The 18,261-nt window shown below is 34.5% G+C and overlaps 1 protein-coding gene across 1 annotated transcript in view; it reads left to right on the forward strand.

Moving 5' to 3' along the window:
* LOC117341094 (gamma-aminobutyric acid type B receptor subunit 1-like) overlaps positions 1 to 17,993 on the forward strand; it is a 123,048-nt gene extending 105,055 nt beyond the window's left edge. Inside the window, exon 3 of the mRNA XM_033902932.1 lies at positions 17,856 to 17,993. Within this exon, the coding sequence (XP_033758823.1) occupies positions 17,856 to 17,993 (138 nt within the window). The remainder of the gene's footprint in view (positions 1 to 17,855) is intronic.
* Positions 17,994 to 18,261: the final 268 nt, after the last annotated feature.

Below are 18,261 nucleotides of genomic sequence, written 5' to 3' on the forward strand. Positions count from 1 at the left end.
ACAAAGCTATGGGAACCATCAGTATTGTCTGCTACTTCAATCAGTAGAGTAAGAACAAAGCTATGGGGACCATCAGTATTGCCTGCTACTTCAGTCAGTAGAGTGAGAACAAAGCTCTAGGAACCATCAGTATTGCCTGCTACTTCAGTGAGTAGAGAAAGAACAAAGCTATGGGGACCATCAGTATTGCCTGCTACTTCAGTCAGTAGAGTAAGAACAAAGCTATGGGAACCATCAGTATTGTCTGCTACTTCAGTCAGTAGAGTGAGAACAAAGCTATGGGAACCATCAGTATTGCCTGCTACTTCAGTCAGTAGAGTAAGAACAAAACAATGGGGACCATCAGTATTGCCTGCTACTTCAGTGAGTAGAGAAAGAACAAAGCTATGGGAACCATCAGTATTGCCTGTTACTTCAGTCAGTAGAGTAAGAACAAAGCTATGGGAACCATCAGTATTGTCTGCTACTTCTGTCAGTAGAGTAAGAACAAAGCTATGGGAACCATCAGTATTGTCTGCTACTTCAGTCAGTAGAGTAAGAACAAAGCTATGGGGACCATCAGTATTGTCTGCTACTTCAGTGAGTAGAGTAAGAACAAAGCTATGGGAACCATCAGTATTGTCTGCTACTTCAGTCAGTAGAGTAAGAACAAAGCTATGGGGACCATCAGTATTGTCTGCTACTTCAGTCAGTAGAGTAAGAACAAAGCTATGGGAACCATCAGTATTGCCTGCTACTTCAGTCAGTAGAGTAAAAACGAAGCTATGGGAACCATCAGTATTGCCTGCTACTTCAGTCAGTAGAGTAAAAACGAAGCTACATTAATGACTAAATTGCCTGCCTCAGTTATGCTAAAAGTAAAGCCAGGGTACCTGTTGCCTTTTAAGTGCTGATAAGGACTGCATGTAAAGGGAGGGTAAAGCTACTGGTACTGTAGCCTCTAAGGCTGATAGGGATTCTCCACTGTATCATTATGATCCAAAAACCAGGTGTTCGTTTAAACATCCAGGATCATTGATTACAAACCAGGCAGATTCCATAAAACTGAATTAAAAAGACAAGGATTATTAACTTCATTATTGTGACTTATTTAGTCACTAAACAATGTGCACCTTATTGTGTTTTAATTTCTATAGAACATTTATTTAGTCACAAAATGACACAATTAGTTAACTTAAGTTCCCTTTGATAAGATGTAAGCACAGTTTTCTATCATTTAGCCTCCAAAACAACACTTTATTGTAGTTAGTCTGATGAAGGTGATAAAATGGAATCACTGAAATGTCACAAATAAAATTCCATACTGGTTGTGATATACAAGTCTTTTTACATAGCATTCCATTAGTTTCTATTGTAGCCTCACACCAATATTATCATTAAGCTTACTGTAGTTCAGTTTCAAATAGTCTGACATTGTCTTGTATCATTACTGAATTAAATTTTCATGGAAATAGAATTCTGCCATTTAGTCTCACACCACCAATACACTATTATTAGGTTAAGTTTTCATTACAAAAGTAAACCGTAATTTAGGGCTGTTTTGTTTGTTGGGCATCTGAGGATCATATTACCTAATTCTGTTTCAGGATTTCTGGATGTATGCAGGTTCCATTATAGTGTAAAATCATTACTGAATTAATATAGAAAAAAAAACATTAATTATTTTCTGCAAATGGATAACTTTAAACATGTTTGAAAAAAAAAAAAATGCTTTAGCACAGAATGCTCTGAATTGCTATTGATTATTTTGTGACAAAATGATATAAACCAATTATTTCCACATTTGTGTCTTGGGCAAACTTCATTCTGTTAAATGGTCCTAATTCCAGCAGCATTTGGGAAACATACCTCCTGTCCCACTACTGATATAATTTTTACCTTCGTATTACCCAATGTAATTATCCCACCTGATTTATTACACATATTCACAGAATTTTATTGTAATTTTTTTCCTATCAAAATATTTTTAATTTAATTTAGTTCATTTTTGTTTTACTCATAAAAACTTCAAATTTAATAATTTTAGTAATGATAATCTTTTCATTTCGATATTAAATTATTTATTATCAATAATTACAGAGTAAATAAAGAATAGATACTCACAAACCCAGGTACACCAATCGTTATTTAGATAAATGAATAAATGAGGTAAAATGGGAACATTGCTTTATTTAGACATATATATAAGTTAAAAAAACTTAAGCTCATTGAAGAAAAATTTGAAATTTGTTGCCTTTTCTGAGTGGCCTTAACCATTGTCTCATAATTTTTTTGAAATTCAGAAAAATAATTGTTTTTCAAGCACTTTTTCCATAATTATGGATATTCAAAATGTATTTACATAAAAACTGACAAAACAAAAGGTATCTTATAGATTTTAGTGCATTTGGGAAAATGCTGGACATAAATGACATACCATATGTGATATGGCTTTGCTTTCTTCATCACTTGTGATACCAAACTACGCAGTAGTATCGTAAGGTTAGCTGTTGGAGAAGCTACAGAATAGAAATTATCTTCAACATGACAATTATAGCTTAAGAAGACTTAGAGTCACAGCATCCAAAAACAAAAAACTCAACAGATCGATTTCTGTTATTTGAGATTTTTTTTTTAATTTTTTTTCAATTTACAATTAATATTTACTCAGAACAGCTGCAGAAGGTATTAAGACAACAGAGATATCATTATATCATGTGTATGATAGGGCTTCTGTGTCCTTTTGAAGAGTCTGATGAGTTCTTTGTTACGATGAAAGTATAAATAAGTCATTAAAAACTTCCCTATGAAGAGGGAATGCTCAGAATACCAAAACTCAGAGTAGTATCTATGATATAACATGCTAGGCTATCTGACTTTTAATTATAGGAAAACTGACTTTACCAGGCCTCTGTTTCAATAGTCCTTAAGAAAATTCCTTAACTCAGAATTTATGAGATTGCAGAAAACAATTGTCAATATTTCCCTAATTATGATGATGGCTCTAAAAACAAACAATTTAAGGGTTTTTTCAAATTCATTTATTCAACTTGAGAGATGTTTCCTTGAAAACTGGACATACATCTTTCAAATGAATATTGTAGATATCTAATTGACTTTAAGACATTTTTGTAGCACATACCCCTAAATATGAATAAAGTTATCAATTATTTTGAATGCATTTATTAGGTAGATATTTCAAGTGTCTTGTAATTCTGTTACAGTTAATTGTGACATAGACAAGACGATGATGTCATTATTGCATGCTGACTGGCATGGGAGCAATGAATGAGAGTAGCTGCATTTAACTGCTGTGTTTGACATGTTAATTAATGTCTTGGGTGATAATCAAGAAAAATGAAATAATTTGTTTATTTTAGAATCTTACAAAATACTTAAAAATGATAGCCAATGCTATTTTTTTATTAAGATAATATATTATGAGGAAAAAATGCATTAATTTAAGACAGGGCCAGAATAATTTTAGAAAAGGTTAATTGACCTAAAAAATACTAAGGTGAATAATTGAGTAGTACAATAAACTTGGTTGTAACAATTACGCAAGCATCAACATTCATTTGACAAGGTTACCATGAAGGTTGCTTACGTTAGTACGTTGAATCTAATAAAGATGTGGACTGTTTCCTATTACTATTGTAGACAATTCATGGAACAAGAACTTAAGTGATATGTAAAAACCATAAACCCATTAAAATTTCCAAACTATGCTTTATTTAGAGCTGGCAGTGCCTATCCGATTTTATTGACACAGCCCGAATGCAGTATTGTTTAACGAAATCGTGTTAGAGATCGTTAACCAGTCACTTTTTATTGTCACAGAAAACAGCCTTTTTCTTTCATGGCCTTTGTTTGGCTGGCTACTTTTTTCTCTGATGTACAATAAGGTATATTATTGATAATAAAACCGCCGTTTAACACAGAACATTCCTGTTTTGAATCTTACACAACACGTACATCACTGAAGTATAAAACACCCCTTCCATTTACTAATTCCCTAGTGGTCTATTTTGGTTCTTGAGAAAGTGATAAATGCGGATTTGTTGTGGGTTAATATTGAAAGAGTGCAGTAAGGTAACAATTAGTGATACTTAACACAGAACAAGATACAAAACACCACCAGTCTTCACAAATGTTCCACGAAATTGACATAACAAGACCCATGGGTTCACATTGACTTAGTTAGAACAAAAGGTGATGGTATTAGCAAACACATTACTAAACAAACTTAAGAATAAGTCTTACTTGTATTTAAAAAGTTCAAAGGAAAGCGATGTCATTTTAACAAAAATATCAGAAGCATTTAAGAAGTTCAAGGCAAAGCGATGTCATTTTAACAAAAATATCAGAAGCAAATTTCAGAATTTGAAAATGATAGTTCTCTTCTCATTATAGTTCTGTAGAGTCTACTAAATGTACGTAACAACTAATCTTTCATTCAAAAAGTCCCTGCTATTCTGTGCAATAGCATTTCATGATGATTTCCTAAACATAATGTAAAATTTGAAGTTTTCTACAAAGAAAAAAAAAATGTATCTTTATTTATACCCTTTACAAAATGCTACAAAGATTTCCATTATCATTGAACCAACCATTCATATTTTGAGATAGATTTTAGATCACCTGAACCGAATGCTCATGGTGACCTGCTATTGCAATGGCCTTTGATGCATTGTCCATCGTCTGTCATCTGGCTTGCCTTAACTTTTTCTTGAGAACATGATAAATGAGTAAATAAGATATGGTTTCCCTGAAACTTGGTCTACAACCTTATATCAATAATACCTCAGATTAAAACTTGGTCTACAACCTTATATCAATAATACCTCAGATTAGTTTGACAATTGGTCCCTGTAGGACCTAGTTGTGGGTATTCAAATATGCACAACTATGCTTTGTTAGTTTTTCAGAAACAGTTGCCATTTTAGCGTTAGCATATCTAGTCTTTTAAACTCTTAAAATGCAATTAAAAATTACAAAGCACTTCATTAACCCAGAATGTATAATTCTGTCATAGTGTTGCATGTATCTTTTTTGCCATGAGAAAAGGCTTGTTTAACTCCAAATGGAGCTTGAAGTATAAATTTGTCAAGGCAGGAGAAAAGAAGATTAAGGCATTAACCTGCACAATATGCAACAAGGATAAAGACATAAGAAACATGGAAGAGAGTGCTGTGAAATCACATACAATTTACAAGCATGTAGGATTATGCTTCTGTGAGACAGATCAGCAGATCGAGCATGTGTTTTAACATTAGGAAGTAAAGCATACCAACTACTTGTTAACTGGTCTGCCTCCTCCACCGCCTGAACCAAGAGATGAGGCATTAGTACCAAAAGGTTGTATCATAGCTATTTATCGCAGAAGAATTGAATCCAGGAATTTTATTGACAATGCACACTATTGTTTCATATTGTTAACAAAATTAATGAAAAAATGGGATGTTCGTTTGAACTGTTGGCTGAAGCAAATGCCGAGGGAAAAGGCCAAGAGAAAGTTACAACTACTATCTGAGCTTGAGAAACAATGTGGTGAAAATTGGATAGATCTAGGGGACAACAACGAAATGGGATGAATATTGGTTAAACTTTCAGAAACAAATTTGTGATACTGAAGTTTTTTTTATTGATTTAACTTTTTGATATAATCTATGAAATATGCTGAACTCGAAATTAAAATCAAAGCTGTCTCACTTGTTGATATCATTATCTGTTTTTTTGGTCACCAGAGACAAAGTCTCAAGTGACCTATTCTAATCGCCCTTAAAAATATGCTTCATCGGTTTAAGTAAACAATTTACATTTTCAACTTCTTCTCAATAACCAAGAGGCCTAGACACCTGATATTGAGCCTATATGGCATGCTTGGGTAAAGGACTATCAAGATTGTTCAAATAAATGATCTTGACCTTCATTCAAGGGTTCAGATATTATAAAAGCTTTAAATGAATTCTTGATGTCAAGAGATCTGATACTACATGGGCCTGTAGACCTTCATTCAAGGTCACAGGGGTAAAATATGCTAAAATCCTTAAATGATTTCTTCTAATATTGGGCTTTTATCATGCTAAGGTGATGGACTATCAAGATTGTTCAAATGAATGACTTTCTTTGAAGGTCACAGAGTTTAGATGACTTCTTCTCATTAAGCAAGGCATCTAGAGATCTGGTACTCAGGGCCTGTAGCATGCTGGGGTAAAGAGCTGTTGAAATGAATGACCTAGACCTTCATTCAAGGTCACAGGGGTGAAATAATCTAAAATCTCAGAGACCAGATATTGGGCCTATAGCATACTGGGGTAAAAGGCTATCATGATTGTTGAAACAAATGACCTTGACTTTCATTCAAGGTCACAGGGGTCAAATATGTTAAAATCTTTTAACAACTTATTCTTACTAGGCAAGAGGCCGGAGATCTGACATAGGGCCTTTAGCATGCTGGAGTTAACGACATTGACCTCAAATTTAAGGTCACAGGAATCAAATGTCAAAATATATCAAAATTCAGGGGACTGTTAATTTATTACTGTTATTTATAAAATGTAAGCTTTGGGACACTTATTTATTGACTTACAAATGCTTATATAGTGCTTACATGCTTACAAAGTGCTTGATTTTATTTCAAGTTCCTGTATAAACCAATATATACCAAAATTAAATCCCCTGCAAATTTTTCGAGCTATACAGTATAACTATTATAGATGTGGAAATTGATATGAAGGAGAAATTTATTCCAAATATATGAAGGCCATACGATTGCGAAAATTTCCTCTTTACATATGAATTGATATAGCATTGTACATGTATGTGTTATTTATGGAACCGACCAAAAATATTACTAAACGTACCTCAATTGCGAAATAACCTCCATGCGTATAGTTTACCTATGTAATTGAACCCCAATAAATAACCATATTTACAGTATCAGTCATCTTGTAGAGAGTAAGTACAAATATCTACATGATTTGGTTTGGTTTGGTTTATTTTGTTTAACGTCCTATTAACATCTAAGGTCATTTAAGGACGGCCTCCCATGCGTGCGACATGTATGCGTGTTGTGAGTGCGTATGTGTGTTTTGGGAGGCTGCGGTATGTTGGTGTTAAGTCTCCTTGTGATAGGCCGGAACTTTTGCCGATTTAAAGTGCTATCTCACTGAAGCATACTGCTGAAGACATCCAGCAGCACACCTGACCTAACTGTATTATACTTTATTAATTTGATTGATGTTAATTAACTACAGAGATATGGTCAGTAATACTGAGAAAACCTCAGGCAATAATTTGGTCATAACCTTCCAATATGGACCTGAGCTGTCCAATACTGAAAGGTTCATTATCTCTAAAGTACGCTGAATCTATCAAATACAAATCCTCCAAATCGAGTGCTCCCTGACCCAATTTTAAACTCCTTTGCACAATCAGACATATTTATGGAAGGGCCTGATTCTGAGTTGTCAAAACAATGATCACTAGAAAACCTGCTTTGCCGATGCGAAGACCATTCAAAATGGGTAATAGATGATGAACAGTCTGCCCAAGAATTTCCTGGCCAATGAATATTGGACAGCAGAACAAATGGAGAAATGTGGTGTAACCGAAAATGATAGTGTGCTAGACAATTCAAATAACTGGCGCAGACGAAATTGTGTCTAGAGATTTTAGACACAGATGATCACACAAATGACATAGGTTAGGGATAGGCTAATATAAGTTATTTATTGTAAGTGATAAGGACACTTTCAAATTTGTTCTGAATTGGTAAAAAAAAACAAAAACAAAAAAAACCACTTCTGCTTAAACAAAATCAAACAAAATCAGAAGTGGATTTGTTTGCTGAATTTTAACATGTTTGTACTAAAAAAGAAAGCTGAAAACCGAGAATTGCTACTACAGCTTAATTGTTGTTAGACTTGTTGACCCTGTCACTTTAAGATTGTAGTGTTGATGAAGAGATATGATGCTGATGTATTAATTTTGCGATGATAACATAGAGAGATAAGTATAAAACAAAATTGTTAACAATGATTTAAGTAGTTTATCAGTTCATATGATCAGTTAATTAATAAATGTTATTGGTCATTATCATTGGACAGCTGTCACTGGGAGACACGAATGTACTAGTTTTTTCATATTTTCTACTAATTCTGAAATTTTCACCAATTTTACCATAAAAGGTCTAATTTAACCCAACCCAGTCCATTTTTTCAGCAACGTATCTAATTATGAATTTTCATGGCTAATTTTCGACGGTCAAAGCTAGTTCTGTGAATCATATCCAATTTAACATGACCACCGTCTAATTCTATCGAGCTATCTAGAAATCATGAACTTTACACTATTTATTTCATGACTATCTAAAAGTTTCCCCGACAGTCTAGAAATGTCCGACAGGGTCTATTTTGTTCTCCACTGACGCTAATTCTGCTCCTCGAATCTAGTATTGACGGAGCAATCCAGTTTTCGTGAAAATCGCCTAATATTAAACGTCATGTCGCGCGGCAATACCAGCACTGCCAGCCGTAGACTACTTTACCTGGACAGCAGCCATCCGTGACCATCGAGTCCCGCGGCTAGCCTCGACTTGGGAGCGCTCAGCCGTGAAGCGGTCCTACCATAATCACCTATACTTACGATGTCGGTACCGACTCAAATGATACAGACGATTCGTTCTTCCACAATTAACAATATTATCGGAAATAAATACACTACATTTAACTAAATTTCATACGTCTAATTTAAAAATTCGTATCATGACAGGAAGGTGGTATAATATATATATAAAGGAGATTTTTGCAATGAAAGTATTGGAGACGAGTTCTATCATCTATTTATGTTAAAGTGTACCCTGAACGAAAAACGATAATCAAATGTGTTATTCTTTGTAACCACCAAAGAAGAATGTCGCAAACCGCATCAAAATCGGTTGGCCGAGTGCCGAGATATCGCACATCGAAGTACGCGATTTGCACCTGTCGATCGACTGCTAATCAGCGTATCGGTCAGTCACGCTGATTTGGAACTCTTCAGTCTATGACGTCACAGGTTGAACAGAGTGACTGGTATGGTGGCCAGTAGCATAGAGGACAGTGTGAACAGTATCAGTACAAATATGTTTGAATACGATCTGGACATGAGATTTGAGGTTGTTGAATTTGGCGAATATTGCCGACGAGAAGTCGGAATCCAACAATATAAGTTTGAGTTAAAAAAAAAAATAATAACATAGTGAAATTGACTCTGAAAATGACCGCTTGGTTTACACAGACTGGTGTAATAATCGGTCAATCACCAATAAATGTATATTAGTTATGTGTTTACCATTTCTTACTCGTTACCAAAGAAAGCAACACAGCATCAACAAATTAAACTAAAATAATGTGCCATTTCATTCGCAAATTAATATTCAAATAAACATACCAACAATACAACAGTTCTGGATACTCTGGTTTGTGAGAAAAGACGAACATACGTACAGTAAATTCAAGCGTTATATTCTATGCAAAACCCGCTTTAGTCATGAAGGACACTTAATTTAGAAAGTAATATATTATAATCATCATGATCTACAATATACTAAATCTCTCTCCCGTATGAATACCAGTGTTAAAGTCTACAACAAACTTCTACATATACAGATTTTATCCCTTATTTTACATGTCATGGTCTCAGGGATCAAGGACGATTAAATGCTTGAGAAAGACATAATTTATATACGATCGTTGTCAGTGAAATTAAATAAAAGTGATTCGCAACAATTATAATATAATTGATACTTTCTGTACAGGTATAAAGCATAGGTACTTATTAAAACCATTATTTTAGCTCCGTTTTTAATGATAAAACACAAACAATTTATTTCATCGTGACTAATCATAATTAATACTAAAATTTATAAACTCGTAATGATTTTCGTGTATGATTTTTTTTTCCCTCCAAATTTTATGTATTTTTTTGCTTTTATTTTTGTAATTGTGTCATTATTATGAAGTGATCGAGACCCTGGTGGTTTTGCTTTCAATTCGTGTCGCAAGTCATATCTTCACTTAAAAAAGGACTTTTAAAAGATGTATAAACATGTTCGGAGAATTACGAATTCTCAAGTTTGAATTGGTTAGTATACTGCTAAACAATTACCAGGTGTGAAATTACGGTCCACAAGCTCATCACACCTGGCACTGCACCACAGGTGTCCGTGAATTCTGGTGTTCTAATCAGCACACGCCGTGAGTTCACGCGTTTGGTTTCTGTGCACTTCAAAGGAGTTCCGAAAACATGGTTTTACAGGTTGTTTGTACATAAATTGAGCTTGAATTTTATTAAGAATTGCGTTTATACTATAGGGAATACATTTTGTTGAAATCAAACACATTATTTTTGGAATTCAGTGAGTTTCGTTTTCTATACAAACGAATAAAAAAATCATATCTCAAACGTTTGTCTATAGAATAATTAACCTAAATTACCTCATTCATATATGTACCCATGATGTTGAAATTTACTCTATGAATCTTGTCTGGGAGTTACTGAGCTTTCATGGACACGTTTTATCAATTGCGGACAATTACCCAAAAATCACAAATAACGGTATAATTTCTGTTTTGGCTAATAAAAAAAAACCCAAAATGATTAGCATTTATTTCACATCTTGAATGAATTGCATTTTAAACTTGTGTTACTAGAAGTATTATAACCGAAATCAATACTGGTACATGTGTATGTAACAAACCTGTCATGCCCCCATAATAAAGGCTATATGATGTAAGTCATTATAAACGGCCGGTTATTCAAATGTCATACATGTTACAACGACCCGTTAAAATAAAAAAAATATGAATAAAATATTTTAATATAAATGTTATCAGGGACATATATAGACTTATTATACGTCCCTGATGTTATATACGACCTGTTATAATAGAAAATAGGTAAGATGATACACGCTGTATTTGGCCCGTTATAATAGAAAATTAGTAAGATGTTACATGTTGTGTATGGCTCGTTATGAGAGAAAATTAGTGAGATGCTACATGTTATATATGGCACCGTTTAAAAAGAAAGTTATATGTCCCTGGTTTCGGTAGCACTTGTTATTAACTAATTCACAAATATAACTCAGAGAGTTTATTCAGCACTTTCCTTTTTTTTTGTCTTATTCGCATTAATTACAGGCACGTGTTCACGTTTGTTTCTATATATTTCCTATATGGCGGCTCCGATCGTGTTCAACCTGTGACGTCACAGGTCAGAGGTCACCAAAACGAGGTATTCGGCTTTGGGCTTCAGGTGTGTTTTCGAGAAAAATCACAATTACTCGGAAATGGGTCGGCCGATTTTGATGCGGTTTTCTGCATTCTTGTTTATTAATCAATACCAATAACATATTAAAATGTAATTTTTCATTCAGGGTACACTTTAACATATTGAAATGAAAATTATTCGGTCAAAATGCATCCCACAGTATTACTGTATTAACCCAAGTATTCATAAAATGAGAGGTCTAATATCTATATGTCATACATGCAATTACTGAGGGTTTATGTCCCTGTTGTAAACCTATATTATATTACCTAGCAGGAGCTTGATTATCAAAAGGAGAACGATTAAGGAATGAGCATGAAAGGACAATGATAAGATGAAGGAGCGTGCAAACGTAGTTAGTTTGTTCTAGGCAGATATTATGTTATTGTGTGTAAATCAAATATTTTTGTTAGACATAAATTCATTTTGTATAATTATCTGTATTCCTTTCACTTTCTCTCTTTAGTCTTCCTTTCTAATTTGTCAATCGTAAAATTAATGTAAATGTCCATTGTTTGTGTCACATTGTTGTAAAAATGTTTGGAGGAGGGGGCTTTAATAAGTTGTATAACTTCTGCCCAATCCTCATGCCTACATTTGAAGCAATAAAAATATGTTTTTTTAAAAAAAACCTATATTTGCTTGTATATTTAGGTAAATTACATTTTTACTTTATACATGATTCCAACAAGGAATATGTAAGAAAACATATTTAAATATCTTGCATTTCTATAGCAAGTTTGCCTAAATTGTCTTATTATTTAGAAACAGAACTAATGGAATCCCTATGATGTCGCACACATTGCTCGGCGACTCTCATCAGGCAGAACGTTTATCATTTGTTGACCATTCAGTGTACAGTGGACCCGCGATAATCCGGACGCCGATAGTCCGGAAAACTCGCAGTCCGGACGGAAATGCACGGGAACGGATTTCCGTAACGTTATTTGTACTCACCAGTCAGGAAATTCGGATTCCGATTCTGGAAGCCCATTTTGGGAACGGAACGTACTTTTCATTAGTAAATTTCCCGCAATAATCCGGACGATTTTTTCACCACGAGGAGAAAAAATGTCGGAGCAAGTCACCCGTGTCGACAGCTGTACACAGACTATTGCTTGACACTGTGCGTAGTCATAGCGACCGCTGCCAGGTCATAGCCCCGGGTGCTTACCTGTGTTACAAAGTGTAACTTTTGTTTTTATAACGGTACATTACTTTTTCTCTACGACCTTTTTAAACTTTACAGTATTAAAGGATTTTATAGTATAGCCTGGTCTTGCTTTTATCAACTTGACGTACAATATCTATTATAGTTATTTTACAGACGGCAACTTTTATAGGAACACATATTGCTATTTCGTAATTAGCAAGAATTTACGCACAAACATACAGTACGTGATACCATAATTAATCAATCTCAAATACATGTAATAAATTTATGATCGGTAATTAACATCATGAACACTTGTATTGGGTAAACACGGATATCGGCTTTGTAACACCGTTACGTGAAACGACGACTCATTGAAAGATGCACGTTATTAATTACATACACATTTACGTATTAAGCAGTGATCACAAGAACTGGGTTGATTACACACAAATTAGTCAATAGTCGTATGATACTTAATTAAGCGTCACATTGTTAAGTTAATACGGGTTCAATAATTATCGGACTTCTTCGGTAGTTCTCGCTGGTGTAGCGTACTTTTAGATATATAGCTTGGGGTTTCTGGTACGTAAAAATCATAAAAAAACATGGACTGATGGTAAGTTGTAAAATCCGTGTCTTTTATTTAAGGTATTTAACATTTGTAATTTCTACTTGTTTGTGAACCTCCGGGACGTGACACATGTGTGGTGTTTGTAGGACACATATGCCCGCTATAAATAAAACAACTTTCACTTTACATGTTCTTTTAAAAACAAAGTTTATTTTTTACTTTCTACAAAAGAAATCAAAAATCATATCAGAAACATAAGTATATTTATTGTTAAAAAGTCTGACAATTAGACGTGTTTATGAAACGTCCCGGATTGTATGTAATCAAGGGAGATAACTCTTACACGACAATTTTTTTGACCTGGTAGACGAAATTCGGCAGTCCGGAAAACTCGTAATCCGGACGGTTTGGACTGGGAACGAAGGTGTTCGGATTATCGAGGGTCCACTGTACATCACAAGTTTGAATACAAACGTTTGATTCACGGTATCGGAGACATATGACATATCTGACGGTATTATAAAGATGAACGTGTTTTTGATAATATCAATATAATTGTGCATGTACATTTTTGTATGTGTATATGTATTTAGTGAAAATATTCTATTGTTCTGTGTAGGGGGGGGGGGGGGGATCATATGTACAAATATGTGTAGGTTATTTTCGAATCCCATGAGATCCAAATTGTACATAATATGTATATATCTAACCCGTACTCCACTTTGTGTTTGTATTTCTGTTATATATACCAATACAGCTGACCCGCTAAATCTGGACGCCGATAGTCCGTAAAACTCATAATCCCGACGGAAATGTCGGGGAACGAATTTCCGTAACGTTATATTTGTACTCACAAGTCCGGAAGTTCTGATTCCGAATCCGGAGCTCCATATCGGAAACGAAATGTTAGTTAAGTAAAATTCCAGCAGTAATCCGGACGTTTTTCTCATCACATAGATAAAAAGTCTGAGTTGGTCACCCGTGTCGACAGGTGAACAGGTAGTAGATCGCGGTCGCTTGACACACAGAGTAGTCATAGCAACCGCTGCGAGATCTTAGCCCCCGGCATTAACCCGTACAATTTAGTTTTTGTAACGGTACCTTGGTTTTCTATACAGCGATCGAATCAATTAAAGGATTATAGACCGGTCTTTTTTTGTTTAAAATGTTTATTCAATTCAATCCTTACGACTTATAAGCATGCTGAAAATGACAGAATACAATTCTTTATCTTCACTATTTTTAAAATGCAATTTAACGAAAGATAGACAGCATCAATATACAATGTAATGACGATACAGATGTTATGACATTTCTGAGCGGTAATATCGAATGAATGAGTGGTGTGTGGAGTATACAATAGTGTAGTCATATTGCAAACATAGAAACTGATAAGAGTGAAAACAAAAACAGCTAATTCAGGCGATATCTAGAACATGCTGTAAAACACAATTTCAAATTCTCTGATATCAATATATGTTATTCCGAAGTTAGCACGTACGAATCCATAAAGCTATATAGGATTATCACTGATCATATATAAGGAAAGAATATCTTTAATAACACGAAACGTTTTATCAAATTTCAAATTCTTTATTGACTTTAGGCCATACGGCCCATAAGTACATATTATAAACATATTATTATTATCAGGTGTTTCACAAATTGAATTAAAAACATCGGCTTGGAACGACGACGCTTTGCTGATAATACTACTGATAAACCGTAAGGTTTAAAGTAATAAATGAATTGAATTGAATTGAAAGATTTTATTATATAACACAGTTGTTTTCTTTATGTCAAACGTAAGACATGATAGTTCAACACATCTTTTTTTTTTTTTACAAATCTTCTATTTCATGTTTGATTCATAATGACTATACTGGTCACACTATACACAACAAAATATGCACAGAGAAGTCGGTTTCAACATGTTACATGAAATGCATACATATTATACCCTCGGCGTCATTATAAATGTATGGATAATAAAAAACAGTTCAATATTCAGTAAGAAACATCTATAGAATATCGGAGACACTATATAGGATTTATAGTTTAGTTGTTTTTCTATATCTCATCAGAGACTTGTATATCACAAGTCTCTAATCTCATCGATGTGATACATACAGTTTCAAATTTTCTTATTAGTAAGCTTGTATATATTAGAGCTCGGATAGTGTAACCCATTGGTAATTACAATATTCCTCTATATATAACCAGGGACGTATATAGTGGATATATAGGTCTCTGATGCAGGCATCTGTTCCAAAGAAGATGTACTTAGAGGTTCGGCAAATAACAAAAATGTTGATACCCGACAATAAACGTAAAAGATAACGTTTGTACCTTCGAAGTCTTATATTGTAGGACTAATATACTTGTCATGTTAAATACAGAACCAGCTTATAGTTCATCCCAAAAAGGGGGCGGGGATTTACCTGTGCTCTCGCCTAAGGCAGGAAGCCAACCAGCAGGTTCAATTTAGAAATGCCCCAGGCCTTGTAATCAACAACTGTCCAGGTGTCCTTGTGAAGTGGATGACAAGAGGTTTTCGATACAATATTCTTTCTTTTATTAATACAATACAATACAATACAAAATATTTTATTAACGTGTCACGTGTCAATATTACAGATATATAAAATACAGTAGAAGTCATAAAAACTTTACAAGTTGCATTAAAATTATATTCACATCCAGATTTATGAGACACAATATAGTAAAAAGTTCTGCGATACATCAGATAGAGTGAAGAAGCTAAAATAGGCTGAAGATCATCACTTGTCATAAGATAATGAAATTGTTCATATGGGTTTAATTCTAAAAAGTTTGGACAATAATTGCTTGCTTCACTAAATAAAATTCGCCTAATATCTGAATAAAACTCACAGTCAATTAAAAAATGGCGCTCGTCTTCTACTAATCCTGACTGACATAAAATACATTTCCTCTCATGTAATGCTAAGGGAGGACGAGAATACCGGCCTGTCTCTATTTTCAATTTCAAATTACCACAACGGAACTTGGCTAACGTTTGCCTATGCTTAAAATTTACAACAGTATATATATATGATTCTGGGGTAAAAACAGATTTAAACGTACGGTAAGTACGCAACTTAATCGTTTATTGATACAAAATTTGCCTCAATTGAATAACAATAAATATGTAATCGTCGTATTGTGAATGTAATACTTTTATTTTTTCAGGTGTCTTATGATATTGATGTACATGCAGCACATTTAATGAAAATTTAACTGGAACAATCTGCAAAAAAAGTGAATGTATCGTATGTGATATCAGAAATATAGATATACATCATGTGATACACATAATGTATGTATCTTATCGTGTATGTATCGCATATTTATAGCTTGAACACTTAATTCGAGTTGGTACCGACACCGTATAGGTGATTATGGTAGGACCGCTTCACGGCTGAGCGCTCCCAAGTCGAGGCTAGCCGCGGGACTCGATGGTCACGGATGGCTGCTGTCCAGGTAAAGTAGTCTACGGCTGGCAGTGCTGGTATTGCCGCGCGACAGAACCGCCCGAGGCGAATCTCGCAATATTCGTCATGACGTTTAATATTAGGCGATTTTCACGAAAACTGGATTGCTCCGTCAATATTAGATTCGAGGAGCAGAATTAGCGTCAGTGGAGAACAAAATAGACCCTGTCGGACATTTCTAGACTGTCGGGGACAATCTCGTCGTTGTAAGAAACTTTTAGATAGTCATGAAATAAATAGTGTAAAGTTCATGATTTCTAGATAGCTCGATAGAATTAGACGGTGGTCATGTTAAATTGGATATGATTCACAGAACTAGCTTTGACCGTCGAAAATTAGCCATGAAAATTCATAATTAGATACGTTGCTGAAAAAATGGACTGGGTTGGGTTAAATTAGATCTTTTTTGGTAAAATTGGTGAAAATTTCAGAATTAGTAGAAAATATGAAAAAACTAGTACATTCGTGTCTCCCAGTGTGTATTGGCCATTGGCTTCATCTCTCGACCGTAACAGCTATCATTGGACCAATTACTAGGTCAATTCTGAAAAAGTTAAGGTAATAATACTACATGTATAGACATTTCACAAGTAAAAATGTTGATTTTAGAATTTTGGAAATAACTGGTATAGAACCCTACAAAACAGGAAATATTTGGTTTAGGTTTCTTTTGATGTTTAAGAAGTGTCATAGTAAGTAAGGTATGTCTCAATAGAATTAAGTCTTTAATTGACTCTGTAAACCTGTCACAGGTAATCTACAGGTGACTTATATAATTTGTCATTAGGGTTAATTAATGACAGGTGTAGTAGGTAATAGCAGTGAGTCCAAGCTGGCCTTACAGGTTATTGTACTCATGCCATATGTTATCTTTAGGATAGCCAGGTGGTAGCTCCGCCCAGTTAATTATTAGATCCACCCAGTTATATTTTAATTAGGTAACTAGCCAATGAGATTCTGTTCTTGAATTACTGTTTATGTCAATTATATAAAACATAGTGTTAGGATATAGAGAGAGAGAGTTAGAGAACAGGAGCAAGAGCTAGGAACAAGGATTGGAATTATGGACATGAGTGTGTGAATGTTAGAACAATTTGGATTATTATAATTTACTATTTCGGAACTTTTGGACACAGAAATAAAACTTAATAATCATGGAACCAGAAAGATCGTCAGTGCTTGTTTTTATCAGTGACTTCAATACCGACTAAAGAAATGGACAATCAGGCATCAGAGGCATCTAAACAAAGCTAATTCCCCAAAAGCAGGATGAGGTGTCCTCTGCATGTCTATAACAAATAAGTATCTCACCACACCCAAGCAACAAGCTGCCCAGCAGCATATAGAGTACCAACGTGTTCTCATTGAGAGACACACAGAGAACTTGGTGAGAGAACTTGGTGAGAGAATGGTAGAGAATCCTCAAGGACCCGGACCTCGAACAGTGCTGACTTTTTAATGGAAGAATTTTTGAAAAAAATACGACTCAACCTAATGGAAGCGTGCTCTTGCCACCCAAGCAATTCTCCGACCAACCATGCAAGAAGATTCAAGTGTGAACTATGAAGAAGTTCTACATGTACATTTGTGACACTCGGAAGTAAAGAAATGTTATTTCTAAGCAGTTTTTAATCCTAAATATGCAATTGTATGGATTTTTCCCCCCAAGAAGTACACGACAGTCACCGACTGACCAAGCAAAAACAGCAACTTTCAGCTGTGTGTGA

This window comes from Pecten maximus, chromosome 2, assembly GCF_902652985.1.
Source record: "Pecten maximus chromosome 2, xPecMax1.1, whole genome shotgun sequence".
NCBI lineage: Eukaryota > Metazoa > Mollusca > Bivalvia > Pectinida > Pectinidae > Pecten > Pecten maximus.